This window comes from Caenorhabditis elegans, chromosome I (genome assembly GCF_000002985.6).
Source record: "Caenorhabditis elegans chromosome I".
In the NCBI taxonomy this organism is placed as follows: Eukaryota; Metazoa; Nematoda; class Chromadorea; order Rhabditida; family Rhabditidae; genus Caenorhabditis; species Caenorhabditis elegans.
The window spans coordinates 5,795,211-5,822,743 of record NC_003279.8 but is presented as its reverse complement, the minus strand read 5'-3'; the positions used below and the strand labels follow the sequence as shown (position 1 = coordinate 5,822,743).

Sequence of the window (27,533 nt, the reverse complement as noted above, 5' to 3'; positions counted from 1 at the left end):
AGGTCAATCTGCCTGCACACACACAATGTTGCCGACTGACGTAACACAGAATGATAGTTTATTGGAGGAAAACAAATGGGCTCTCGAGATAACTGGAGTAGATTACGCAGTTTTGAAATATCGCAGTATTCTTCACTGTCTATCTAAAATCTTATAAAACCAAAAATTACCTCCAAATGGGTTTCTTGGAAAACTACATGGTTCGGAAAATTCGGAATTGTTTGGTATTTTCAATTTATTTTTGAAATTTTCATACACTATTTCCAATTCTTAGTTGGAAAAATTGTTGTTAACAAATTTAAATGTTTTTTTTTGTTGAAAAGTCTTAAAATTTCAAAAAAATATCAAACAATACATATATTTTGCGAAATTTTCGAATTACTTACTTAAGTTTAGAAACGGTTTTGAATACTGAATTCTAGAATATTTCCAGCAATGATTCTCGTCACTAAATGTTTTCTCATTAGCTAAATTAAAATTGACAGCTCGGCCGTTGATGATCCCTTCTGAAAAGAATCAAGATTAGATAACCCCAATCGTTGTCTATTTTCAGAATAAATCGATATTTATAGTTTGACCTTTCCCTTCTGTCAGAATGTATTCGACCATCTGTGCTAAATTGGGGATGGATTAAAGATCCTTCATTAACCTCTATATTACTGTACTATTATAGTATTCTCTGACACATAGCCTCTCTATAGATAGGGGTTACAGAAATGAAATGTTACCCCAAAAGAGGGTTATGAGCATAGAGTTCCAGCAAAAGAATTGACCTACAAAGAACCAAACTTGGCGGCTAATTAATGTTTTGAAAAATTATGACGTCACACTATTGCTTAGATTTCAGCCATGTACTGATTTAATCACAAACATAATCTAGATATAATCTATCAAATTTCTATTCTGACTGTGTGTGTCTTTCAGAAAACCTTTAAATTTCACTTTCCGGAAGAGATGTACAACTATTTTCACTTACAGCAATACTTTTTGGTCGATATATTCCAGCTACAATGACGAAATGTTTTTGGATTAGGGACTGTAGGTGTACTGTAGCTACAGTGCTGTAGCTGAATTTAAATATTATTTTACAGCGTATGAGAACATTATAGGCTACTTGTGTTACCGCTGGGTCCGTAGTTGTTTGGCTTCGAGAGAGGGAAATTTCCTGAAAATTAATGTTCAAGAGCTCTACTATTTCTTCGACACTTTTTCTCACTGAAACTTGATAGACTCTTATTCTGCAACTCATATGCCAACTGAGAACCATACCCAATTTCTCAACAATATCTGTTAGTTTTATCCGAACGCACAAATATATTACAACACCACACTGCGAATATTTGGAAGAGATGTCATCACACCCACTTTCCATCTCTTCACTGTCACCTTCTTATTCCCATAGACCACCAGGGGCGGAGCAGCACACCGTCGTTGCAGGCAGAACGAGCAAGAGTGCGCGAGAACAGTGTGTGCAAGGTCAGATGGTCATTATGCAACCAATTCGAGCGTTCGTTGACCAACATTTTCGCGCGTTCTGTCAGTCTGTTGAATTGTACACTATTTCATAGTATACTCTTTTTTTCAATTTATTAACTCTTATTATTTTTCTATCTCTATTTCTTTTCTAGTTTTCAGATGGTTCCAATGAATCCAGAATTGATGCATTATCCAAATCAACCACATATGATGCCAGGCTATCCAATGATAAATGCATATCAACAGTCATATTTACAGAATCCGGCACAGTAAGTTTTTATATTTCTGTATCCAGTCATAACTTTTCGTGCATTCGAATTATTACAAAACACCAATTCTCACTTTCAGATGGACCCCAGAAATGCTTCTGTGTATGCAAATGCAAATGCAGCAAATGGTTCCAGGAACAGCAACAAACTCAACCTACATGCCACCACAATCTAAAAATACAGTCACTCCAAATGCCACATCACCGCTGAGCCAGATTTCGGACAGAGATTCGGGAAATGACACAATCTCTCCACCACTCACTTCACAGAACAGGTATGTATTTCTTCTGCGCGGTAAAAAGAAGAGTTGCGCAATGTTTGAGTGTTTGGGCGGTCTCTACTTTATGGTCCAATTTGTTTCACGCAATACGTAGAAACAGGTCACCTTGTGACGTGGCAACTGGGTAAGAGAGTGACAGGTCAGAAGAGGGGGCAGATGGGGGACTGTATTGATGACGTGGCAGATGTTACCTCCTAATGATGAATCATATTGAATCCTATTGGCAGGATTCAAGACATCTAAACGGGAATCTCTTTCAACTGGCAAGGTTGGAAGTGGGATTTGAAAATTCAGTTAGTGATTTCAAGTTGATGTAATTTTTACCAATTCACACCTAATTAGAACAAAGAGCGGTTAGATGCAACAAAAAATATTTTAAGATGTTGTACAAAGAGATTAGGTGAGAACAATAGAGTCAGATTTAGCGGAATTTGAGAACACGGTTGTACAGTATGCCGAGGGAATTCTACGTTTCAGCGAGTTACTAAATTAATAAATAAGGCAACGATGACTGGAAGATTACTTTATCCTTTCTATAGTAAAAACGTTAAATTCAATTTTTCAGCGCAACCACTCCAAACTACCATAATCAGCCACAAATGCAATTGACTCCACTTCAACAAGCAAAACCAGAAAAAGAAGAAATCTCACCATATGCAATTAATAATATTCTTTCTTCGACTCAAAGTTCTCCAGACAACGGAAATGAAGCCGATGATAAAGAGAACAGTTCTGTTCGTCGTAACACATTCCCAGCGTCATCTGCTTCAACAAAAAAGCCACGTGGTACTCCATATGACCGTACTAACACACCAATGACAGTAGTTCCACAAATGCCACAGTTTGCTCCAGACTTTTCAAACTATAATCTCACAATGAATGCTTGGAGTGAGTTCTTTAAAAAGGATAGATGTATGGTTTGTGGTGATAACTCTACTGGATATCATTATGGAGTACAGAGTTGTGAAGGATGCAAGGGATTTTTCAGAAGAAGTGTTCACAAGAATATCGCATATGTTTGTACCAAAGGAGAAAATTGCACAGTGAGTTTAATTAGACAAGCATTTCAAAAATATGCTATTATATTTTTCAGTTCTCATATGAAAATTGTGCGGCAAATCGTGGAGTACGTACTCGTTGTCAAGCTTGTCGATTTGCCAAATGCCTCGCAGTTGGAATGAATCGTGACAACGTTCGAGTGAACAAAGAAACTGATAAAGATGTTAAACCATCAGTGGCTTCGCCCAATTTTGAGATGACATCACAAGTGAAAGAGCTTACGGCCGCCTTTGTTGCAAACATGCCATGCTCTACTCACTTAACATCGGGAACTCATGCTATTGGAGCAATTAAGAAATTTATTGAATCAGTTCCAGCTTTGAGCTCACTTTTGCCAAAAGATGAAAAAGCACTTGAAATGAGTATTCAAAAAGTGATGAGTGGTATCTTGGCTATTCGTGCGGCTTTCACATTTGATCCAATCACTTTCTATTCCTGTGAGAATCCAGTAAATTTGCTTCGTGGCGGCATTCGTAATACAGTATTCAATGATTGTGAAGTTGCACTTCTCTCTGGAATTCATATACTTCAAATAGTCAATGGAGGTGTCGCTGAGGTAAGTAATTGTTTGGCATAATGCCAAAATTGTCGGAATATTCCCAAATGACACAATTAATCCCTACCATAACACTCAAGAAAGTAAATATTGCGCCAAGAAAGTTAACCTTTTTCAGATTTTTACGAGTTATTGTCAAGGATTACGCCATCAACTGTCTCAAACACATCTACAAGAGATAGGACTCTGCGATCGATTGCTCATGAGATTGGGACCGTATCTCAATCAATAACAAATATATTACTTCTGATAAATTCAGAACCGATTCGGTGTCTGGACACGCTTCCAACCGGTTCTGAATTCTCACAAAACTTTATTCCTGTCTTATGAATCAATATAGATTCAAAATACTTGTTTAAAGTCCCCTTCCCCCGTTACTATCATTTTCTATTCATGTTCTCAAAGTCTGATCATTTCTTACTGATCTCTTCCTCCAGGTGTGAATTTAATTCTCTATCTCACTCTCTCGTTCGGGCTATATACTGTTTCTTTTTGAATTTCCAATTGATGTTGTTTGTTAGGCTGTTACAGTACCAAAAATTATATTATTTGAAGTTTGTTAAAAACTTAATATATTTGGTACTGCTTCTTGGTTGTTGAAAAGATGAAATAAATATTATTTGATAATTTAACTATTTTGTATGCAGGAAAAAATTTGACGTGCCACAACTTTTACCGTTATTTGTCGTAATTTGTCGTAATAGTAATTTGTCAATTTATTTGTCAAAATTAGTCAATTATTAAAAAAATAATAAAATTAATAGAAACGGTCGTCAGATGCGGTGCTTGCGTATACAGTATACTTCGGTGTTCACGTATGATCGACTACCGTAGTTCTTTGTTTTCGGTTCGACGCGCGAAAAAATTAGAGTGCATTTTTCGAGAATTCATTTTTTTCATTCTTTTCCGGACTTTTCTTGTTCGCGGACGTTTTTCGCTTCTTTTCTTTACACGCGTTATTGACTGACAAGTTTCAGAATGACTGAGCTCAAATTCAAGGGAGTTTACGTGGAGGATATAGGCCATTTAACATGCGGAACGCTTACATTGACTGAAAATTCGATTAACTTCATAGGCGATAAGGGTGGAAAATCAGTTTACATCACAGGAACCGACGTCGATAAACTGAAATGGCAAAAGCTTGGCAACAAGCCGGGACTACGCGTTGGTCTTAGTGATGGAGGTGCTCACCGCTTCGGAGGATTCTTGGATGATGTTAGTTTGTTGTTCGTTTTCTTTATTTTTATACGTTTGTAGTCTCATTTTATTCAAATTCGAAATTTCAGGATCTTCAGAAAATCCAATCGTTCACTTCTTCTAACTGGTCTAAATCTATCAATCAATCAAATCTTTTCATCAATGGATGGAACTATGGGCAGGCCGATGTCAAAGGCAAAAATATTGAATTTTCATGGGAAAATGAACCGATTTTCGAAATTCCGTGCACGAATGTGTCAAACGTCATTGCCAACAAAAATGAGGCTATTTTGGAGTTCCATCAGAATGAACAAAGCAAAGTTCAGCTGATGGAGATGAGATTCCATATGCCAGTTGATCTAGAAAATGAGGAGGATACTGATAAAGTAGAAGAATTCAAGAAAGCAGTGCTGGCATATGCTGGATTGGAGGCTGAAACTGAGCAACCAATATGCCTTCTCACTGATATTCTGTGCACAACACCTCGTGGAAGATATGATATTAAAGTTTATCCGACAAGTATTGCACTCCACGGAAAGACGTACGATTACAAGATTCCTGTCAAAACGATCAATCGTCTATTCTTGGTTCCTCATAAAGATGGACGCCAAGTATATTTTGTGTTGTCGTTGAACCCACCCATTCGCCAGGGACAGACACACTACAGTTATCTCATTTTCGAGTTTGGGAAGGATGAAGAAGAAGATTTGGAGTTGTCGTTGACTGAGTGAGTTTATTTCAGAATTTTCTGGGAACAATTCCGTGCCACTCAAATATATTTTATATTGCCGTCCAATAATTTGAGAGTATTTCAGTGAACAACTCGACTATTTCAATGGAAATCTTCAACGTGAAATGACTGGACCAATCTATGAGACAATCTCAATTCTCTTCAAATCAATTTGCAATCTGAAAGTCACCGTTCCTGGACGATTCCTCGGAAGTTCGGGCACTCCTGCCATACAATGTACACATCGTCAGAACCTTGGATTGTTGTACCCAATGGAAAAGGGATTTTTGTTTATTCAAAAGCCGGTCATGTACATTCGCTTTGAAGAGATTAGCTCATGTCATTTCGCACGTTCTGATAGCGGAACTGTAACAAGAACTTTTGATTTTGAGATTGATCTGAAAACTGGATCATCGTTGACTTTCAGTGCAATGGATAAAGAAGAGAACAACAAACTATTCGACTATCTAAACAAGAAAGAGATCAAAATTCGCAATTCTCATCGTATCGATAACAAATCAGCTGGTTATGGAAGCAGCGATGAAGATGATATCGATCCATACAAGTCAACTGTGAAAGCAGAGGGTCGTGAACAAGATGATGACAGCGATGATGAAAGTACTGATGAGGATTATGATTTGGATAAGGATATGAAGAAGCAGAAGAATGACAAAGACTCATCAGAAGGTTCTGGAAGTGAACCTGACGATGAATATGATTCTGGCTCAGAGAAAGATGCTTCAGGAACTGGAGAATCTGATCCAGATGAAGAGAATATTGAACCAAAAAAGAAGGAGAGTAAAGAAAAGAAGAATAAACGCGAGAAGAAAGAGAAGCCGGTAAAGGAGAAAGCTGTGAAGAAAGGAAAGAAAACTAAAGATCCAAATGAGCCGAAACGAGCAACCACTGCATATATCATCTGGTTCAATGCCAATCGTAATTCAATGAAAGAAGATGGGGATACACTCGGAGATGTTGCTAAAAAAGCCGGAGCAAAGTGGAAGTCCATGAGTGCGGATGATAAAAAGGTATTTTTATAGACTTTTCAAATCAAAAACTCTTTTAATTTTAGAAAAAACCATGATTTTCGAATCTAAAAAATTCAATCACTTTTAGAGCCATTAAAAATGTTTTGTTTTATCCCGTTAGTAATTATTTTTATTCAGGAATGGAACGATAAGGCTGCACAGGACAAGGCAAGATACGAAGCGGAAATGAAAGAATACAAGAAGAATGGTGGAGGAGTAGAGAAAGCATCTGGACCATCCACGAAGAAAAGCTCCGATCAATCTCCGGGTAAACAGTTCAAGTCTAAGGAGCATATCAGTGATACGGATGATTCCGATGACGATGAGCCGCTAAAGGCGAAGAAAGACGAATCCGATGCTGCCTCCGAGTCTTCTGGTGAATCGGATTGATTTTCTGACTAAATATTTTATTGTTGCTTTTTATTCGCCTTCCTTCTTACTTTCATAGATCTCTTTCATCCTCTTTCCAATCATTTACCCATTTTATATTGGATTCCCATTAATTTCAATTATAACTGTAAAATGAATTTATCGATGATGGTTAAAAAGAGAGAAAAAATCAGTAACAATAATGGCATGGGGGATTGTGAAAAATGATTACAATATTAATATTTAATACGATATTTGAAGATTCCAATTCAAAAGGGGGATTGTTTTGAATATAACTAGACGTCTATTTTGAAGCAATCAATTAGAAATGGAAAGTATAATTACTTGCCTGAATTTGAAGGAAAAGATAAAAAAATAGACGAGAAAAGAAGTACTAAATGATTAATCAAAAATGCATTAAAAAGTTCAAAGTATTCACAACAATCATTTTTAATCTCCAGACCGTTCCATAGCGATCGTAATTCCAGATTTTTCAAGGTTCGCAATAGCTCTTTCTTGTTTCGACTCTCCGTGTTTCGTTTTTGGAAGCGTTTGAATCGATAATTTATGTGTTAAATAAACTCGAACAGGCATCAATCCAGATTCTGTTGCAACCGGCATTTCCATCAAATCTTCATCTGAAGCACTATCAATTTGACCGATAATATACTTGATACGATCCCGAAACTCGATATTATAATATTTGATTATATCAACTGTCGTTTTTTCTTTTTGTGGACCTTCAAGACGTTCCAAAATTGTCTCCTTCGTGTTTACTGCCTGTGGATTTTCGGGATTCAGTTGTTCTTGGAATACTGTAACACTTCGGTAGACCAGCAAAGAATTGGCTGATTGTCGTCGATATTGAGCCATTATTTCCGTGAAAAGCATTGATGACTCATTTATCTTCATAATGACAAACACGCAACAAAGAAGAATTTGATCAAGATGTCTATCCATAAAAATCAAAGTGTCATTGCGAAGAAGATAATCGAAAAGTGACCAGCATTGTGATTTTGCACGAGCTCCCATTGAAACACGATCAGTGAGATCTTGAAGTCGACGAGCGGCGGTGAAATAAGTCTGAATAATGGATTTTGCAAAATTGAAATAAATGTTAGACTAATCCAATCAAGGGTGCCGGTTTTTTAGAAAATCGAAATTGTTTCGTTTTTTTGAGTTCAAGAAAAAGACCGAAAAATGACGATTTTGTCAAAAAATTGTGACTGTTTTTGAATCCGAATCAAAAAAATTGTGGCAAAACATTTTGGAATTGTTTACCAATTGTCTGATTTTTTCCAAAAAAAAATTTTTTTCGACGACACCCTCGACTCCAACCATTTATAGATGAATCATTTAAACTTACTCTTTTCAAAAAAATTCTTAGAGTTCTTGAAGTTTGATTTTGAGGAACTATAGGTCTTCCAAGTTCGTCTCGTAGATCATCAGGCTTCTTGATTGGAGTGAATTTTATTGGTGAGTACGAGTTTACTGCAATATTTATGAATGAAAATCTATACTTCTCCAAATAAATATTTTTAAAAAACTAACATTTATCAGCCCAATCCTCTCCGAATTCTTGAAAATGTGCAAATGGACACCTGACAACCATTGGCCATAATGGACTATCAGACTTCCACGAAAAATACTCAATTACAGTTTCTTCAATTCGACTAAAATGTTGAACCATTTGACGACTTAGCTGTTTCTCATGTGTTATCATCAAATCAATTACTTTATGAAACATAAATGGATGTACTCCACACAGTTCAGCACTCCATGGAAATGGACGATCATATCCATTGGAAACAAGGATCAGTTCAACACAGAAACAGAAAACTGAATCAAGAAATTCTTCCCGACGAATCACATTCTGTAATTTCAAAATTGGCAAAAAATACTTTTTTAACAATAAACTTACCAGCAAGTCCTCCTCTCGTACTTTCTTTTTCAATTCTGCAACAATTATTTTCTCCATGAAAATGAGAAAAACTAATTCCAATTCTTTTCGAACATTATAGTGATATTTAGGAATATTCTCATTGATCGTCTCTCCGAGTTCTGCAGATAAAGTTCGCTCGAATTTATTTGTCATTTCATCACTTTTCAGAAGAATTGTTGCCATTGGACTGTCGGACATTGTGCCACACACTCTGAAATAAATACTTCTGATTTGTAGTCATCAAAGAACATCGAAGCATTTTTTTTCATATTTCACTTGTCTTTTTTTCATATTTCACTATATTCCGAAAAAAAAGTCTTTTTTGTCTTTTTTTTGTGCAAAATAGATTCGCTACTTACTCTTCGAGTTTCGAATTCTCCAATTTCCAGCTTCCAATAATTTTTGTCAATCTATTATAAAGACTTTGATTGTTCGATTCCAAATCGTCTGGATAATTTCCCAATTCGAGATTATACTCAACACACGGAACTCTCGGCTGTTCTTTTGACTGTGTTACCAACTTTTCTGATGCTACTTTTCCACCTAATGCCAACTTTTCCAGACAATGATTATTTGAGATTTTTGTAAGAAATTCTGCATCACGGAAACGTCTTCCAGAGTAAGACACTTTGAGAATATCTGCTACTGAGTATGTGTCCGGGGATTGGAAAATTTTTGAAAAGTCCTCAACGCTTGGAATGAAAATCCGCTCATCAATACTTCCACGTTGCAATAGATAATTCTCATATGCCGTTTTTGGAACGTTCCTGAAAGTATTATTTTCGTTTTTAAAATTACATTTTCTAATAAAACGTACATGATCAAATCTCGAAACTCTTGAAAATTCCAAGTGGACGGAATTCCAGTCTTCTCCATTTTCTTAAAAGTATGATCAGAAAAGTGCCGTGCATCAAGAACACTTCCACCAAATTGTGTGCAAAGAGCTCGAATAATCGTACAATCATTTTCAAGAAGATCTTCAACAAATTTTTGATTCAAATGATGAACTATTCCCTCTTTCATTGAACACATTTCGGTATATACTTGATCAAGTATTGAAAAAAGAAGTTGATAATTTGAAATCAAATCGTCCACTGTCATTCGACTTTTCATCACCAGAAAAGATGTCCAAAGAACCGTAAAAAGTTCATGAGAAGATGGACAATTTTCGGATCCAACTTTGATCTCCTCGAATATTTTGCAGAAAATTCGGCAAAACTTTTTGAATATCACACAAGAAACTGCGAGTCCTTCTTGAATTCGTCGAATATATTCTTGATAACGACGAATTTTTCTGGAATGTATAATTTCCACAAATCGAGCAGTTTTGTCAAGCATTTCAGCAACGGATATGTCAAATGAGTTGGCAATTGTAAGTATCGAAACAGGAAACGGTTGAATGAGAATACGGATTGTTTTTCCACGACGTTTTATTCCTTTTGATAGAAGATAATAGTAAATTGCTGATAGTTGCCACGCCGATTCCGAACCCTGAAAATTATTTTATTGTCTAGAAGAAGCAGCAGAGTAAATTCTATTTTCAGATTAATATCTATTTTTTAATGTGAAAAATTTCATAGCCATTTGAAATGAAAAATTGTCAGAACACATAAAAATATTTTGAAAGCTCTAATTAGGCACACTTGTGTTCACTATGTGTGCTACTTGAATTATTCAGTTTTTACATTATATAGTAGTGGTTTGTTTTGAAAAAACCCCTTCCCCGCATTCGTTGACTACTCAATTAACCTCAAGAGAAACCCGTTGAACCGCGTGGTTGTACGTTTCCCATGCACCAGTAACAATGTCATTTGGTAAATTAGCTGCTCGACATCCTTCCAGAAATGATTGTGATGGTGGCGGTGTCTGAAAAGTTTAAAATTCTTTTTTATACTTTAATTTGAGCAATCAGGGGCAAAAAGGGGGTTTTTTTTTCATTTTTTCGTTTAATAAAAATACTTTTTTCTGATTATGATATTAACTTTTCAGGTTGACATTGATATAATTTTTAGAAAATCTTAGTCCTAGACTTCCTTTTTCAAGTGTTGATGAAAATTAAAATTATCCGCATCATTTTCCGTATAATTTTAAATATTATGTTGTAAAACTAGAAGAAACATAGTATTACATTAGTTTTATCAATAAAACTATCAGCATCATCCTCCTCATAATCATCATCTTCTCCCAATGCAGGTGGCATTGATGTTCTGGAATCTTCATCTTGTTCTTCGTCTTCTTCTTCTCGTCTAGCTTCATTTATGTTTCCTTCTGTTTCTTGTTTGATTGTCATTTGAGTCAATTCGGATTCATTTTTAATCAGCCCTCCACTTTGCACTCCACCATTGAATTCTGAAAACAGTTATCATTTAATATTTCATGTCATCTAGGTTGACTGTGATAAGAACATTTCTTATTGCTTGTGCTACCTTTTTATGAAAATGTTTCGAAGTTTGATTTATGAAAAACGTTTAATTTTTATTATCAATGAATTTTTAAACATATTTATTATATTTTGAAAAAAAATTAAATTAAATTAAAATTGATACTGTTAACAAGTACGATTGATCCATCTTGAAATATTTTCTGAAATGCCAAACCAATTTTCTGATTTTTTATATCAACGTTTACCAATTTAATTTTGTTAGATTTTTTGTTAAATATATCTTAAACGGAGAAGCACCATTTTAAATTTTCAACAAAAAATCCTATAATTTTGTGTACTCTTAATACTAATTGATATTTCATAAACCTTCTGAAACTAGGCAAATTCTCTCGTGAACAAAACCACTGATTTGTCTTGAAATTTGATACTTTTCCCATAGGTGCATATCGAAAAGAAAAAACCCAAAAGAGTGGATACCAGCTATATTTGAATTTATTGATGTGCATAGTAATAATATTACATTGAATTCATTGTCCCGCACACATATAAGCCCATAAATTGTGATATTTTTCGACGGAGAACACGAATTTCCGTTTTTTTCCCACTTTTATGGGTTTTCTATATTTTCTTTTTCCTCTTTCATAGTTTCTTCATAGTGAGACCTACACAACTGGAAACACTCAATGATTTACAATATTAAAGGAAATTTATCCAGATGGCAATGAATTGACCCAAGGATGTCAGTTTTTAAATTAATGAAAAAAATTTCAATTTTTTCAATTTTAAAGTAATTTCCAATAATTTTTAAAGAACGAATTGAATCCATTATATTTTTCCAATTAAAACAAATTCGATAAGTCACCAATTTTTTTTCGGTATTTCTATAGAAATACAATTGTATAAATATCATAAAAACCAAAAAAAAATTTCGAAATTTTTAACTTTAAATCGCGAGAAAAATAAAATCCAATTTTTTTTTGTTTTTGGTACGAAATTTGAACAAGAAATTTTTTGTTTTTTTTTGTCAAAAATATTTTTTGGCATCCTTGATTCTCAACTTATCCATATTTAATTGTGACAAATCAAGTAACGACGAAACTAAGCTGCCAAAATTGTTCTAGTTTCTTCCAACGTTCTTATCATTCTTTATTTCTCCACATACTCTCAGCTGATTCTAGTGCTCTTCTCTATTTTCAACGTCCCTCTCTCTATCTCCCAATGCCCTCATTTCTACAGTTTCATGCAATATTTACTCAACCGACACATGAAGAATTGAAAGGGGGAGAAAAAGAGAATCATATTGTCGTGACATCGACCATATCAGTCGTATGTCACCTCCCCGACTCTGCTTCTCCTTTTCTTTTCTCTCGTAGAGGTCTCTTGTTGGCACACTCAGACACACACAAATGCATTTATAAACCATATAAGCCAAGAAAATTGTATTGATTCCAGAAGAACCATGACAACCGAGTCTTCTCAAACGACGGATCCGTATCAGCACCCGCAACAACGGGCTGAACCACATCAGCCAACACAGCGGATAGCTGCTGAACCGGAGCCAAGGGTATTTTGTGGACTTCCAATTGGTGTAAGTTCAGAAATTTTGAATCTCAGCAAGGATTGAACATTTTTCAGGGAGCTGTTGGAATTCTCGGATCCATTCTCATGATATGTCAAATATTCGGACTTTTGTATCCATCTCCATTTGTGCTCTACGTTTTCGAGATTTCTATTGGAAGCGCCATGATGTTTGTTCTATCAACTGGTGCAAAGCGTAGAAAAATTGCCTATATCACTGCTTACATGTTATATCTAGTACGTTTTAAATATAACTCACAAGATTCGATGTTCCTAGTCAATTATGGAAGCATCAATATTCTCGTTAATATACACTTTGAGAAATAATTATCAATTTCAGTCAATGTACACATTTTGGGTGTTTTTCTTGATCCTGGGAGCAGTTATTGCATGTATTTATTTATCGGATAACAATGATAACATTTGCAATCCAGGTTAGTTTCAATACAATTTTCCGGAATAAAGAAACTGATTTGAAGATAACCAAAAGGATGTAACCACTGCGAAGGGATGTGTTCCAAAAATGACAACTGGAGAATTAGAAATGGTTATAATCTCATGTTTCTTCCTAACTGTTAGTATTATTGTTGCACTCGTCCAAATGCGATATATGATGATTCTCTACAACTTCCTCAGAAGAAATGCATACAGATTGTGAGTCCATTATTTCAATTATGAATATTCATTCAATGGTTCAGACCTCAACATCAGGCGTCAAATTACAATGTTCAATACATTGTACCAACACCAATGAGTCCCAGTGGTATGCCACCACCACCAAGATATACCGCCTACGCCCCACCAATGTCAAGTCAAACTGCTCCTCCGATTCCTACAAAACAACAACCTGTTGATAGCGAGAGTTCGACGACGTCGGCATCAACGAGGAGTGGTTCTTTCGTATCGACACCGATTTTGACAGTTGCCAATGTGAGTTTTGAAAATTTTTTGAAGCTTTATGAAATCCGTTTCAACGACTATTCATTAATCAATAATATAAAACTAAGCTATTCTTTCTATATTATAAGCTGCATTAGATAAATACGTCTTAATGCGATTATAATTAACTTCAAATAACCCGCTAAATTTTGTTACGGAGCGCTTGTAGTCGAAAAAGTAATACTAATATCAGAAAAATGGTTATTATTGGGAAACCTCCGATTTCCAGCAAATTCGAGCCAGAATGAGCTCTAAAATTCTTTCCCTATGACATCACTAAAACTCTGTAACAATTTCAGAGTGAACCAACAGGAGCTGACAATTCGGCGTTTACAAATGATGAAGATCCAACCCGACCACGTGCAACTTCTCGGCCGCCTGCATATAGTGACGTGGTTGAACCAGGACATATAACAGTCCGAAGTGACGTTCTTCAATAGATTTCACTCTGTCTTCTATGTATATTTTGACATTTGCTCGTGGTTGTGTGCAATAATAAAAATGTTGCTTGATTGGTAGCTATTGTTGTTAGTGACCTCTTAACTAGTCAGGTGACTGAGCGCTTGATAACTTCATAATTTCCTATATAAGTAGGAGATGATAGCGAGTTGTGATAAAGGTGATAATGAACTGGGGAATATCTATCTTCATAGAGAAAATTATTGGAAAAACGAAGGATGCTCTTAATATGTAAAACAAAGCAGTCATTTAGATTATCACATGAGGCTGCAAACCCTTGTTTTTGTTTAATATTTTTGAAAAGGAGAAAATAATCAGATTTAATATTTATAAAACCCCATACCTTGCTTTATATCTAAGTCGATTCGTTTTGCTGGTGGCTCTTCACATATTGTATCCGTTGTCTCCGTGCCGGCTAACACGGCATCGAATGGGCTTTCTGAAAATAAATCAATTAATATCTAAATTTATTTGCGGTAATTTGAGGCTGAGTTCTAAAAAATTTCTCTCCCTGATGGAAAGGCAAGTAAAATCTTGAACGCTGTTTAAAAAATTTCGAAAAAATCGAACCCTGCGCAAATTGCATTAATCAGTTTTTCTATTCACTGCGGCGGAGAAACTAGCTTTGATAACGCCTCACTTTCCAGACAAGTATAATTATACGCTTTGAATAAAATCATTTAAAGCTTACGCTCGTGAAATGGGTCAGTTGTTGATGTTCCAGGCTCATCGGCTGCTCGTTTCGGCATATTGAAGAAGTTTTTACCAGTCTGAAGAATATTTTTGTGTTTTTTATTCGATTAAACCCAAGAAAGTTCAGATAAAATGTAATCGAAATCGTTTAAAATTAGAGAAAGCAAAATAATTTTCAAGAACGCGCTCATTTTTTTCTAGTCGCGCGCGCAATGATGTTCCACAATTCGCAATAGAGCGCATTTGTGCACGTCCTGGAGACACCATCGATTTTGAGAAACTGAATAGGAAGAAGAGGATACTTCAGAACTTTCTAAAACTGAAGCATTAAATGTGATTAAAAATTGTGAATGTGAGAGAAATCGAGTTTGCAATTCAGAAAATGTATGTTCCAGTTGAACACATCTTACCTTCTACTTATTTTTTCGGCAACCAGCATTTCCCCCAAATTTCGTTCCCTTTGTATTGATGGTGTCTCAAATCTGTTTTTTTTCATTCTCGAGTTTTCCTGAATTTTCTTTAATTTTTCAGTATTGAATGTAAAATGTCTAGTGTTTTGGACGTCACAAAGCCGGATTTTGATGTCGAAGCATTTGTCGTCAAGTTAGTTTTCAGAGATATGCACTGATAAATATTATTAATTCAGATTACTCCGTGAAAAGTCGCTTGATGGATTAGTAAAAGAAGAGGAGGAGATGGTTTCAGCTGTGAGAAGGCTTGATTCAGATGTACATCAAATAGTCTACGAAAATTACAATAAATTTCTGACTGCGACAAATACGGTTCGAAAAATACAAGATGAATTCACGCAACTCGATTCTGTTAGTTTTCGAATAATAATAAAATCAGACAATTTTAATGTTAATTTTCAGGAAATGAAATCTCTCAGCCGAAGTATGTCGACAATATCGACTCTAATTGGGAATCTTGACGGAGTTTTGGGCGAAAAACGTGACGATATTCTACAATTGGGAAGCTCGTATAAAGTTGTGAATAGTTTGAAGCATATTTTCGATCTTCCTCATGTTCTGCGGGTAACATTTTTAATTTTAAAACTTTTTTTTCATATTGCATCAAACTAAACAACTTCCAGAGTGAATTCGATGAGCGAAACTATGGAGAAGTTCTTCGAATGTTCAAATTAGCAGAAGAGTCACTATCGCAGTATAAAGACGTTCCAACAGTTCAATTAGTTCTTCAAAAAAGTAAGAAAATTTATGATATGACGGAAAATCAATTAATGGATCAACTGCGAAATCCGGCTTCTGGTGCAGAATTAGTATCAGAAGCTGTAGATTTATTATTAACAATTGGAAGAGATGAAGATGAAGTTCAGAAAGTGTTGCTCACGTGTTCAGAACAATCTTTAAGAGTAGATTTGAAAGAATTATCAGCAAATCATTCGGATGTTTTGGATCTCGTTGATAAAGCTTCTGAGAGTTTTATTCCAAATCTCACTCTGATTGCAACAACTCATGATCGATTATTTGAGGATAAACGAGAAGATCTTATTACGGTTTTGAAGGTTTGTTAATTTAAAAACGATTTGGATTAAATTAAAGTTTTTTTACAGACGGAAATGAATTCTCTGCATGCTTTGGTTTCAAAAGTTTTTCTATCATCAAGTGATGCAAAAGACTGTTCAATTGTCGTCCGGGCTCTTGATAGATATTTTCGAAAAATCTCAACCTGCCGCTATGTGATTCCTGGACTTGACTTTCTTCCATTAACTATCGAACTAATCAATGCAGTATCAAAACACGAGATTGATTTATCATTGACAAGAATAAAAGAAGAACTCAAAAATGGTTTGAATGAAGTTCGAAAAGCATTAATTAATGAAGAAAAGGATTTATCCGCTTTAGCAAGCAAAATTGAACAAGTTTTTGTTCACCAAGTCAAGGTAAATTTTTCACTTTATTCTGACTGTTCTCTCCAAAAAAATATGCTGTTAAATCTTTAATATTTTCCAGACCGCTCTTGCAAATCTGCTCTTGTTCACAGCTAGCGATGTCACATTTGCTAATCTTCCACCAGACGAGTTCCGTCAATCTTTCTCATTTAATGCACATGAACGTCTACTTGTACAAGCTTTTCATAGATTTTCCGAACTTGCTGATGAATACGGTAAGTTGCTTATCCTTATAGTTATACTATTAAAATAATGAATTAAAAATAATTTTTCATTCTTAGAATCCGGAGCCGGTGAGATTCGCTTCGTTGATCCTCGAGTTCATCTAGTTTTCGCAGTTGCCCTACAACATCTATCAAACAAATCTGCAGTTTATCTTCTGAACTTATGCAGAGAACAATTCTCACTCTCTCCGGATGATGGGCTCACAGATATTACTGTAGTAATGTCAGAAGTAAAGACAAGAGCTCAGAAGCTTGTGAGATGTTATGCAGAAAAGACGGGGTTATCAATGGGAGAGACTTTGATTAAAGGATGTGCTATGTTGGTTCAACCAGCTGCCACTCCAAGTGCTGTAAGGTAGGCTTTTATAGGAACTGTGTTTCAAATAATTTATAGAAATTTGATTTTAGAGCTTCTGTACGTCGTTTAGTGGAAGAGATGAACACTTGTGACAGTGAACTGACTTTATTGCTCGGTGGAGATTCAAAACCAAAAGATTCTAGAGTAAGGTAAGGAAAATTCAAATAGGTTATTCCAAAGTAAAAAACAAAGATATGAGGTTATTTCCAATTACCGTTATAAAATGGAAATAGTGTCTTGTCAAATGAACACATCGGAACACATTGGCGCCTGTTGTTACCCCTATGAATGTTCTAAATAAATAGTTTTAAAGTGCTACTGTATTTTTTCTTGCATCCGAATTGATTTATTTGTTTTTTTTTCAGTCGTCGTCCAATCACAACTGCTCTCGATGCCGCCAGAGATTCATTGTGGTGTGAAAGAATCGATTTTCATCTACAAATTCACGTAAGAAATACTCTTGTTTTTTCCATTAATTTCGCTCAAATTTCAGTTCAATCGAGCTTCTATCATCACTGTGATTGTGAAGGTTGTGTTGAAGATCTTCATCGAATCAATTCGTTTACAAACATATTCGAAGTTTGGTGTAGAACAAGTGCAAGTTGATTGTTATTATTTACAGCGATGTTTAGCTGCTCTTGTATCGGATGAGGTAACTAAAGTTTCTAGAATAAAAATTTCGCCGAGCTGTTTGTAAATTTGAAAAATCCAATACTTTTATCTGCAATTAGTCGGTCAGAATACCAAAAATACGCTTGGCCATGATTTTCAGTGGTCTTCCTGAGATGGGACACGGGTGCTCTCTTTCTCTGTTGACACACGAACTGAGTAGCGAACGATTTTTGCAAACAAACCACTTATTATTGTCGCACAAAATGATGACAAAATACGCTTATCGAATTTCAATCTTTCTAAAACACATTTCATCACACGCTTTTAATGTTAACTGAAAAGTTAATGTTTTTCCAAAAAATAGTTTAATTAGAAAAGCTTTTTAAAAAGTTATACAATAAATAAAAAGTTAAAACTAATTAATTGTAATTATTTTTCAGGTTGTGGTAAATTCGATGGTTGATCAAGCATTATCTTCCGCTCTGAAAAGATGTCAAGATCCAGTTCTCGTACATCCATCTAGATTGGCTCAACTCTGCGAACAACCTCCAGCTAACCGTCCGAGCTCACAAGCTTCTAGTTTGGGATATTAGCATAATTTATTTCGAAATAATTTATTGATTGTATAAATTTTAACGCATCATTCGGGTTTGTATAATTTTTTTGGTTGTATTTGTAATTTGAGTGGATTTATTATCTTTATAAAATAATTTGGATTGCATTATTCAATTGGCTAATTGTGATGAGTTGAATTTTCACTCTATTTTATTTTATCTTTAAATTTTTTTCAATTTTGAAGTGAAAAAGCTCAATTTGAAAATATTATCGATTGATGTGGGCGGGACTTGTTCAAAGTCGATTTTTCTCGAATCGTCCAGAAAAATTACTTTTTTTTTGAAAATTGTATCATTGAATTATGTTCCAGTTAAAGAAATGAATAATTTCAGAAAATTGGACTTCGAAGAAAAGCGTTCACCTCGAAAGGGGAGACGTGAGTTTTTTAATTTATTTTAAAATGTTTCAAAATCATTGCTCAAATACCAAAAAGGCATTGATGTATTCTCAAAATTCACACTTTCAATTCTAAAGCTTTTTGGAAATTTTATATTTTCATGAAGAAAACTATTTCCGTTTGCCGATTTTCTCTGAAACCCTATTCTAGAAAAGAAAATAAAACTAAAATTGTTCATTTTTATTAAATTACTCTCCTTGACTTTATCCTGAGAAGAAACATATAGTTTACGCTTTATAAAAGTTCTGCGAAATTAGATTGTAATTCATTTTTCTGGGAAATACTGCCTGGCTAAATTGCCAGTTTACATCTTGTATTTAGTTTGATACTCCGAATATATGTAGAATGAAAATCAATCTAATCATTGTATTAGAAACTTTATTTCTCAGATAAAACACGATTTATGGGGTCTGAGCTACTGGAATTATATAGGCACCTGGTTTCGATATGGTACCATCTTTGCCTGATCCTCTAATCAAATCCTTTGCCTTCTTTTTTGCTGCATATATTCTCATTTTGAATTCCCTCCGTCTCTGTCTACCTTCTGCAACGGATCCTAAACCACAAATTATCATCTTCCAAGTTTTCATCGTTTTGAACTGAATCGACAGAACTGTGTCTACATTTGTGCGATTACATAGAAGATATGAACCTTGAATCACGAAAGGTGTAGTTAAAACATCAGATACAACAAATGCTCCAAATGCCTGAATTTGGAATAATAGAAGTCAATTCATCAGTCTTTTGTCAGTAGTTTCACTTACCCAATCGTCACTGTATCCGTCTTGATAGCACATAACGAGAATAACATTGATAGCCAAAAGTTTTGTAACAACTATTAGAACTGTTTGATAGAAAATATATTTCTCGGGATTATTTAGTTGATCTCCAGTCATCTTGCTCCATCTCCGGATCTTCATAAACATTATTACATACATAATGGCAGCGAACATAACCAATATGTCTCCAGCCACATAAATACGCTAAAATCAGTGTTATTTGTTGTTAAATTGAAAACCTAACCAGTAATTACCACGTATATTAAGTCGATAGTTGATGAACATTCATCATATATGACATCAAAATTTTTTTCAATCAGTGACATATTTTCTGGGAAAGTACGCACACCATATGCAGCCGATTCAGTTCCACAAAATATTTTTACGAGCTTAGAAATAATTTGAATTAGTGAATAGACTATGTATAGCAGATTCCGTGTTGCTTGGAAACTTTTTTGATTTATTGAGATAACTTTTTTGAAATTAGGAAAGAATAAGATCATGAAAAGACGGAGAGCGAGAATAAAAAGTAGGACATTTTGAACACTTGTAACTGTAATTGCCACAAAATATGCAAAGAATAGGGAAACTATAAAAACACATCCGGCAGCAGTTAAATCACTAAAGTTAAAATAATTATAAAACATTTAAATTAGTTCGTTCTCATTCATAATAGTTCATATTAACTTACAAAAATAACCAAGTAATTGCTCCGATCGATAAAGTTACATAAATGTAAAACTGCATGGAACAGATGACAGAATAAAAATGTTTTGTAATTGGATAAAAATATGCCTAAAATGTATTAAATAAATTTTGTTTCAGAAAACGTTTAATTAAATCAGGTATTTCCTAACTAACCAGTTTCTCTGTTTTCCGATTTAAACGATACACATATACGTACAATGGAAATATAACAATAATGCTAATTAAATAGATAATCAGTAGAACCGCACCAATTCCTCCAATCACTAAATATGCATTTGGTAGATCTTGAAGTCGAAGAGTTTTATTCATGATTTGAATGAAATGAGAATGCTATTGGCACAGCACGCTGATTTGGTTGTTAGGCAATCTTGGGCTTATTTCACCTGCCACTGGAATGACGTTAGAGAGACATTTTTTATGTAAATCCTGAAGTGATTATAGCTTCATCTGAAAATTTAATAAAATTTGTTTTTCCCATTATGATAATTGCAATATATGGGGGCTGACGTAACAATCACAAATGATATCTTAAGATTGGAGTAATAATTGTTGTGCTATAATAGCCTAATTTCATAGTGAGACTTTTCAACAAAGAATATATATTTAATGAATTGTATATATTAGTTGCATCTAGCCAGAGTAGGAGTTCAAACATGCGGTATATCTACTGGCAAATTACCAACAAAAAAAAAGATGAAATTCAAGCGATTTTGGAGTCTTGTTTAATTTTGGTTACTTTGGACTATTATAAGAGTATCTAGACAAAATCCTCTAACCCTCGACGTATGATTTATATATTTTTGGCAATTATTATTCTTTAATTCCAATTGTGAATATTTTAAAAGCTTATTTAAAAAACTATAAAAAATAATATTTTTCAGATTGTTCGACAAAATGAGTAGTAATCAATACAAAAGAATCAAAAGATGCAAAAGTATGCCAACGATTGACGACGAAACAGTTGGAGAAGCCGTTAGAAAAACGTATGATTTTCTTGATTGAAATAGACAAAAAAGCTATGAACGATATTTTAACAGAGAAATACCATTAAAACCAATTAAAAAGTTTTCAGAATAATGAAAAAAGTGGCGACAAGGATGAATACTTCAAAACGGGAATACATGGGAAGAAGAAGTCTTGGTGTCGCAACGGTCTCTACGAAAAGTACGAAAAATTGAACCAATTAGTTAAAAAAAGAAAAGTTAATTTTACTAAATATTACAGTTAAACGAAAAAAGAGCAAAACTGAACGAGATCGTGATATGTACGATGACATGTATGACGACGAAGGATATGCGGTATGACGATGGTTGTAGAAAGATTTTTGTAATTATATTTATATTCTAGGCTTCACCGACTTCCTCATCTTCTTGCACATATCGATGCATTCCAATTCTTGAGAGAAGTAACCGAAATTCTCAGAATTACCTTCCTTCAGCAGAATCGAGTTCCAGTGATAGTAATGATCGAGTTATCAGTCATCCCAATCACCGACCAATTCTTCTCTACAGTACCGCACTTTCCATGGCTCCTCAACAAAATCTTTCGGTTGAATCGTTATCAGACGCATTGGATGAGTTGGAAGGTGCGGATCGAAGCAAACTTCACATGGAAATCACACAGTTTTTGAAAAAGGCTGATGGTGAAAAGAGCAAACAAATTCAAATGTCACAGCGGTTGATGAATTGTCCTCAGTTTGGACAGACTATGGTGTTTAATTAAATAATAATGCTTTTTCAATTAATTAAAAATTTCCAGAGATTGATAGTTGAAGAAAGTGAACATACAAGATACACATTTGAAAATATTCTTTGGCTCATTCTAAAATCATATTTTTCAACAACCTCTACAGGTCGTGATGTGATGATCGGAAAATCGGAATGGATTGCTGAAGATGAGAAAATTGTTAAAGCTCGAAAACAATACATGATGGTTATGGATATGATTAAGGAATTCAAGTTTGAAGTTGGAAAAAATGATAAAGGTATTTTTTATTGTACGAAAATTAAAGTTTCGCCAAAAAACCAACAAAAAAAACCACCTTTCTAAAAATCAACATTTTTTACAATACAGTTTTTTTGGTTTTTTAGTCCGAAAAAACCAAAAAAAAAATCCATCTTTGCCAGAAATTAATTAAAAAAAAAACGGCAGCTTATATCTCGGTAACTTTCGAGTTTTCTCTTACCTTTCTTACTCAAAGTAATGAAAAGCATTTTCAGATGATTCACCTTTCGAATCGCTTAATCGTCGAATGGAATTCAGTCCTGATTACTGTGAAAATCTACGTGATGCGAGAAAACGAGTCAGTGATGTACTTGATAAATATGAGACTCTTGTTGATTTATTCCCAAATCAAAATGCATTATGGAAAGTGGTTGAATTGGATCGAGGAGAGGCTGAAAAAAAACTTCTTGAAGGAAGAATGACATCGATGAGAGTTTGGCTCAATACATTAGATGATTTAACTGACAAGTTCAAAGCGGTAAGTTTCGGAAGTATAGTAATTTTGCAAGATTAAAAAAAAACTACAAATTTGGTTGTCTTCAACCGAGACTCATCTTAATAATAATTCGTGCGCTTTTATGAACGCATGTCAAAATCTTGTGAAATTACGATAGAAAATGGAATAATCTGATACTGCAAAACATTTAATTCGATTTTTTTTTCAGCTCGGAGTTTTGTTTGAAATTGAAACAATGCCAGACGCCGAGGAATGTTGGTTCCGCCCACTAGATGAGAATAACAAAATATTCGCATTAGAAGACGTTCGTGCCGTATTTCTGGAATACGTTAAAAATAGTCTAAATCTGAAAGGAATGAAGAAAGTTTTGTCTCGAGTCGAGAAAATAATCGAGCTAACATTAGTGAAAACAGCGATTCTGATGCAGAAACCACCAACATCATATGCAGCTGCAACAGCTTCAAATGGGCCATCATTTCCTTTCAGTCAAACTATGAAAGATAGATATGGTGATATGATTGAATGGAGATTTTGCAATAGTACATCGATTTCTCTCAATCTTCCTCCTCTCAATAATTTATTCTTCTTTCTCGTCGCAGTTCCAATGCAACTGGTTGTTCATTGGCTTGAAATTCGTGCAGCCACTGAACCACCAGACTCTTGTTTACTTGATGAGCTCACATTCGATGCTATGATAACAGATTCTAGAGATTGTGTGGAAGAAGCTGTGCGAATTAAAAAGAATTACTTGACCATTTTGCAATCTATGTGTTCAAAGTGTGCAATGCCCGGATTTCTGTATCCACTTAAATATAATACTTATGTTTTAGATGTTTTCAAGGTAATAATTACACTATTATTAATTTGGTATATTGTTTTTTTCAGAAATATATACATTATGTGAAATGCTGGTCAAATTGTGATTCTGTTCGAAAAGATCCACCTCTATTGTTCTCACGATTAGAAATGGAATGGTCGTCAGCTGTCCAATGTGCAAAATCAGTGAAGTCTGCTCTGGAATTGTTGTGTACAACTTATTGTGACATCGTAGAATCTCTTATACGAGAAGTTGTGGAAGTATATGCAGATGATCAAATTGAAGACATTAAAAATCGTTACGTGTATAATACAGATTCTGAAAATGAAGATGAAGAGGATGATGAAGATATGATCACAATCGGATCACCTAAGAAACCATTGGTTGAGTTAAAGGCTAAACATAGGTTCATGCTAGAATTGAACTCATTAACTCGAGAAGTCAAGGAACGAGAACTTCGGATCTTTTCCCTTCTGAGAATTACTCTCAACGATAGTCATGATGCAGTTGGTTACGAGCTTCGTTCAGGAGTCGATCGAGCTCAAATGTTTCATGAAATGGTTCCTGATTTCTGCCTAATCCAGCTCACAATGGCTTCAGATGAGCAAGGCGATGTTAATGATGACGATGATCATGTAAATCTAAAGATCGTGCTTTTCGTCTATCGAACATCGGTCGATAAAGCTTACGTCGAGACATGTATGCTGGCAATATCTGAAGGAAGAAAAATAGATGATGGATGTATTGTTATTGTACCAGACAAAGATCACAAACTGAGAAAGCACTGGAAAGGACGAGTTGTCAAGATTGTGATTGACGAGGAGACAAGAATTTGTTATAGGTGGCTGCGTGATGTAAGTTTTCTTGTTGTTCAGAAAAATAGAAACTCATATTATCCAAATCCAAAATTTTGCGATTTTAGCCGTAAAAATACGGTACTTGGTCTCGACAATTTTTGATAAAGAATTGTGTGTTTTTAAATGTTTTTCAGGTTCTCAAGTAAATAAACAAAATTTCTAATGGCAAAACTTTTGAAAAACAACCGCTTCAACGAAAGTTTGAAACAACAGTAATTTTTAAAGGCACACACTCGTTTGTATTTGACAAAAAAAGCGTGTCGAGACCAGGTACCGTATTTTTGAAGAAAACCATAAATGTTGTGTCATAAGCATTCTAATTATTTTCATTTAGGATATTATTTTGTGTTTGGCAAATGGAAGTATCCGCGCAGACATGGAACATAAATACAAAAACTTCTTAAAATGCATTTCACCGGCGTGCTCGTCAAACTTCTTGATCACATCCAGAATTCAACAACTTACGGTGAGAGTTTTAAAATGTATTATTAAAATATTTCTTTTCAGGAAGAATCATTGCTACCACATTTGGACGAAGAAAGGAAGAGAATTGGGATTTTGCTTGAAAAAACCGAAATTCGATTAGAGCCAAAAGAAGAACAGTCAAAAGAAGTAAGAATTGTTTCAAATCTTTAAACTTTCATTTTCTATTGATTTGCAGAAAAGTGCTCTCTCCAGTTTGGGATTCAAACTCGAAAAACATTTTCTCGTTGCTTTTCAAATTCACCGTGACGTGGCAAAAGTAGTCAGCGACTCGTTTATGGATGGACTTGGAAATGAAATGGTCGAGAAAGCATTGGCTTTGACAAGGCAATGGATGCAATATGTTGAAGTTAAAAGTACTATTCCATCACCAACTCTTCCGATGTGGGCATCACCTGGATTCACATTTCTTCAATACATCACTGAACCAAGATGGAGTAATCCAGAGATTATGACTAATGATCAATTCCAAGAATTTAATGATCTTGTCAAATTATTTGAAGCAAAGGTCATAAAGTCATCATCCAACATAGGAACTCCAGGCAACACAGGAACACCAATGCAAAGAAACACACGATCGACAAGTTCAAAAACGTCATCATCATCGATGGAAAATCACAAAAGAACTAGAAAAGAGAATCAAATGTTGAAATTACAAGAACTTGAAGATAAGAGAAATAGAATTGTACGTTTTTCGTTTTTTTTGTGTTTTAGATACATTTTATTGATGCTTTTCCAATTGTGATGTTATATTTATATCATGTAGCTGGAGTTTTATTCTTGGAATGAAGTCCGCTAGTTTTGCTACTTGCATGGTTATTCTAAACTTTTATTTTTTCAGGATTACGACAACCTGCAAATCGGGAAAGTTATTACAGACGATAACAGAAGAAACTTTGTTCTTGCCACAGACAAAAAGATTACTACAAAAGCTCCATTTCAATGGGCACTTCTTGATCATATTGGTAGATTTAACTCTATTTTATTTGATGATCAAATGATCATTTTTCAGCATCTGGAAGCTTTGGTTCTGTACATCGTGCAATGGATATTGATTCTCATCGTGTCATTGCAGCAAAAGTCATGCGAATTCAACGCGAAAACCATAAAGCAATCGAATCGGAAATCAACATTTTCCGTCAATTAATTCATGAGAATCTTGTCAAATATTATGGTGTTCAAGTTGAAGACAGTGACGTCATCATATTCATGGAATATTGCTCACAGGGTACACTTGAACGAATTTGTCACGGAAAAATGGATTTGAAAATGGTTCGACAATATACGAATAGCTTGTTGCGGGCTGTACAGTATCTTCACTCTCATAAAATCATTCATCGTGATATAAAGCCAGCGAACATATTCCTCGATAAGTGTACCGTACTCAAATTAGGAGATTTCGGATGTTCTTCGCGACTTGTCGAGTCAAGTACAGTATACGGAGAGTTTCAAACAACTGCCGGAACTCCTCAATTCATGGCACCAGAAATTTATTCATATGGGGAAAAGGATGAAACAACTGGAAGCTATAGTGGTTACGGTAGAAGTGTTGACATTTGGGCACTTGGAGCTACCGTAGTCAATATGATGACTGGAAAAGTTCCATTCGAAGGACAAACTCGTCATCAAATAGCCTTCGCGGTATGTTTATTCTAGACACATGTAGATAGTTGAGTCTAAAGATAATAATTGTTGCCATCAATAAGTAAACTTTCAGCTTTGCTTCCGCAAGCAAAAACCAACTTATCCTGATATTGCCGACAAAAGACCAGATGTTAAACGATTCTTCGATAATTGCTTTGAATTTCTTCCAAATGATCGGCCTACAGCTGCGGAACTTCTTCAAACTACGTTTGCAAATGTTAATATAACGGTAATTATCAAGAATAAATAGAAAAATTAGTAAATTTGCAAGTTTCAGGACGAAAATCATATCCCGGACTATCAATCACAATCTTCAAAGGACAAATCGTCACCAAGCTCGTTTTTTCTAGTCTAGACGTTTTTGTATACTGTATTTTTTGTTAATAATAAAAATAATCTACCCGTAATCTCATCTTCGTGATAAAAATGTACCTCTACCTAACTGAAATTCACTTTGTATTTTTGTATTAAAGTTAATAAGAATAATTTAAATTGCCAATAAATACTCATTTTACAAATATTTCCAACGACAACAGGAGGTTTAGTTTGTTAGATTTGAATCGACATAAGACCAAAATTTCTGAATGTGAAAAGAGCCGGCTACTGTAAAATATGTTATGTGCAATTTTTCGTCAATCGTGCTGTTCTCTGTGCAACCCCGGAACAAATTTGAAATTTCATTCTTTTAAACAATTTTGCAAATCTTAA

At 34.6% G+C, this 27,533-nt stretch overlaps 7 protein-coding genes across 9 annotated transcripts; 5 read left to right on the top strand and 2 right to left on the bottom strand.

Annotated features, from left to right (window-relative positions):
* The first annotated feature begins 1,609 nt into the window (after positions 1-1,609).
* Positions 1,610-4,270, top strand: nhr-2 (Nuclear hormone receptor family member nhr-2). The gene is made up of 5 exons (NM_059288.9): positions 1,610-1,745; positions 1,825-2,019; positions 2,591-3,068; positions 3,119-3,640; positions 3,759-4,270. The coding sequence occupies exons 1-5, from the start codon at positions 1,636-1,638 to the stop codon at positions 3,870-3,872; spliced, it is 1,419 nt and encodes a 472-aa protein (NP_491689.4). The 5' UTR covers positions 1,610-1,635; the 3' UTR covers positions 3,873-4,270.
* Positions 4,271-4,611: 341 nt separating this feature from the next.
* On the top strand, positions 4,612-7,135 carry hmg-3 (FACT complex subunit ssrp1-B). The gene is made up of 4 exons (NM_059287.4): positions 4,612-4,855; positions 4,927-5,564; positions 5,653-6,595; positions 6,734-7,135. The coding sequence occupies exons 1-4, from the start codon at positions 4,619-4,621 to the stop codon at positions 6,983-6,985; spliced, it is 2,070 nt and encodes a 689-aa protein (NP_491688.1). The 5' UTR covers positions 4,612-4,618; the 3' UTR covers positions 6,986-7,135.
* On the bottom strand, positions 7,107-15,035 carry lin-35 (Retinoblastoma-like protein homolog lin-35). Its single transcript, NM_059285.4, has 10 exons — positions 14,957-15,035; positions 14,609-14,704; positions 11,035-11,255; positions 10,656-10,772; positions 9,724-10,397; positions 9,266-9,673; positions 8,886-9,117; positions 8,516-8,837; positions 8,331-8,455; positions 7,107-8,047 (listed from the first exon to the last, which is right to left on the bottom strand). The coding sequence occupies exons 1-10, from the start codon at positions 15,012-15,014 to the stop codon at positions 7,415-7,417; spliced, it is 2,886 nt and encodes a 961-aa protein (NP_491686.1). The 5' UTR covers positions 15,015-15,035; the 3' UTR covers positions 7,107-7,414.
* C32F10.4 (uncharacterized protein) lies at positions 12,742-14,323 on the top strand. Its single transcript, NM_059286.8, has 6 exons — positions 12,742-12,877; positions 12,925-13,104; positions 13,208-13,301; positions 13,347-13,521; positions 13,566-13,797; positions 14,106-14,323. Exons 1-6 carry the CDS (start codon positions 12,749-12,751, stop codon positions 14,244-14,246), a joined length of 951 nt encoding a protein of 316 aa, NP_491687.1. The 5' UTR covers positions 12,742-12,748; the 3' UTR covers positions 14,247-14,323.
* Positions 15,036-15,452: 417 nt separating the features above from the next.
* Positions 15,453-18,788, top strand: vps-51 (Vacuolar protein sorting-associated protein 51 homolog; the record flags this gene model as incomplete). Of its 2 annotated transcripts, NM_001025801.4 has the most annotated exons (11): positions 15,453-15,561; positions 15,605-15,779; positions 15,831-15,992; positions 16,052-16,483; positions 16,532-16,861; positions 16,932-17,085; positions 17,152-17,449; positions 17,503-17,601; positions 17,818-17,899; positions 17,946-18,104; positions 18,505-18,788. In NM_001025801.4, 11 exons carry the CDS (start codon positions 15,503-15,505, stop codon positions 18,655-18,657), a joined length of 2,103 nt encoding a protein of 700 aa, NP_001020972.1. The 2 variants fall into 2 exon arrangements, with proteins under 2 accessions (NP_001020972.1, NP_001370336.1); NM_001383151.2 differs by lacking the exons at positions 17,946-18,104; positions 18,505-18,788 and having other exon boundaries at positions 15,503-15,561; positions 17,503-17,596; positions 17,818-17,871.
* A 221-nt stretch (positions 18,789-19,009) lies between these two features.
* mtk-1 (Protein kinase domain-containing protein) lies at positions 19,010-27,344 on the top strand. 2 transcript variants are annotated; one of them, NM_059282.5, is made up of 16 exons: positions 19,010-19,055; positions 21,445-21,546; positions 21,636-21,727; positions 21,788-21,861; positions 21,911-22,273; positions 22,322-22,547; positions 22,783-23,045; positions 23,233-23,865; positions 23,910-24,695; positions 25,033-25,164; positions 25,206-25,310; positions 25,360-25,866; positions 26,023-26,146; positions 26,194-26,822; positions 26,899-27,054; positions 27,103-27,344. In NM_059282.5, exons 2-16 carry the CDS (start codon positions 21,458-21,460, stop codon positions 27,178-27,180), a joined length of 4,257 nt encoding a protein of 1,418 aa, NP_491683.1. In that variant the 5' UTR covers positions 19,010-19,055; positions 21,445-21,457; the 3' UTR covers positions 27,181-27,344. The 2 variants fall into 2 exon arrangements, with proteins under 2 accessions (NP_491683.1, NP_001367356.1); NM_001380377.3 differs by lacking the exon at positions 19,010-19,055 and having other exon boundaries at positions 21,451-21,546; positions 27,097-27,272.
* On the bottom strand, positions 19,450-20,872 carry srz-4 (Serpentine Receptor, class Z; the record flags this gene model as incomplete). Its single annotated transcript, NM_001374897.2, has 5 exons — positions 19,450-19,783; positions 19,841-20,059; positions 20,110-20,476; positions 20,547-20,650; positions 20,717-20,872. The coding sequence occupies 5 exons, from the start codon at positions 20,870-20,872 to the stop codon at positions 19,478-19,480; spliced, it is 1,152 nt and encodes a 383-aa protein (NP_001361914.1). The 3' UTR covers positions 19,450-19,477.
* Positions 27,345-27,533: the final 189 nt, after the last annotated feature.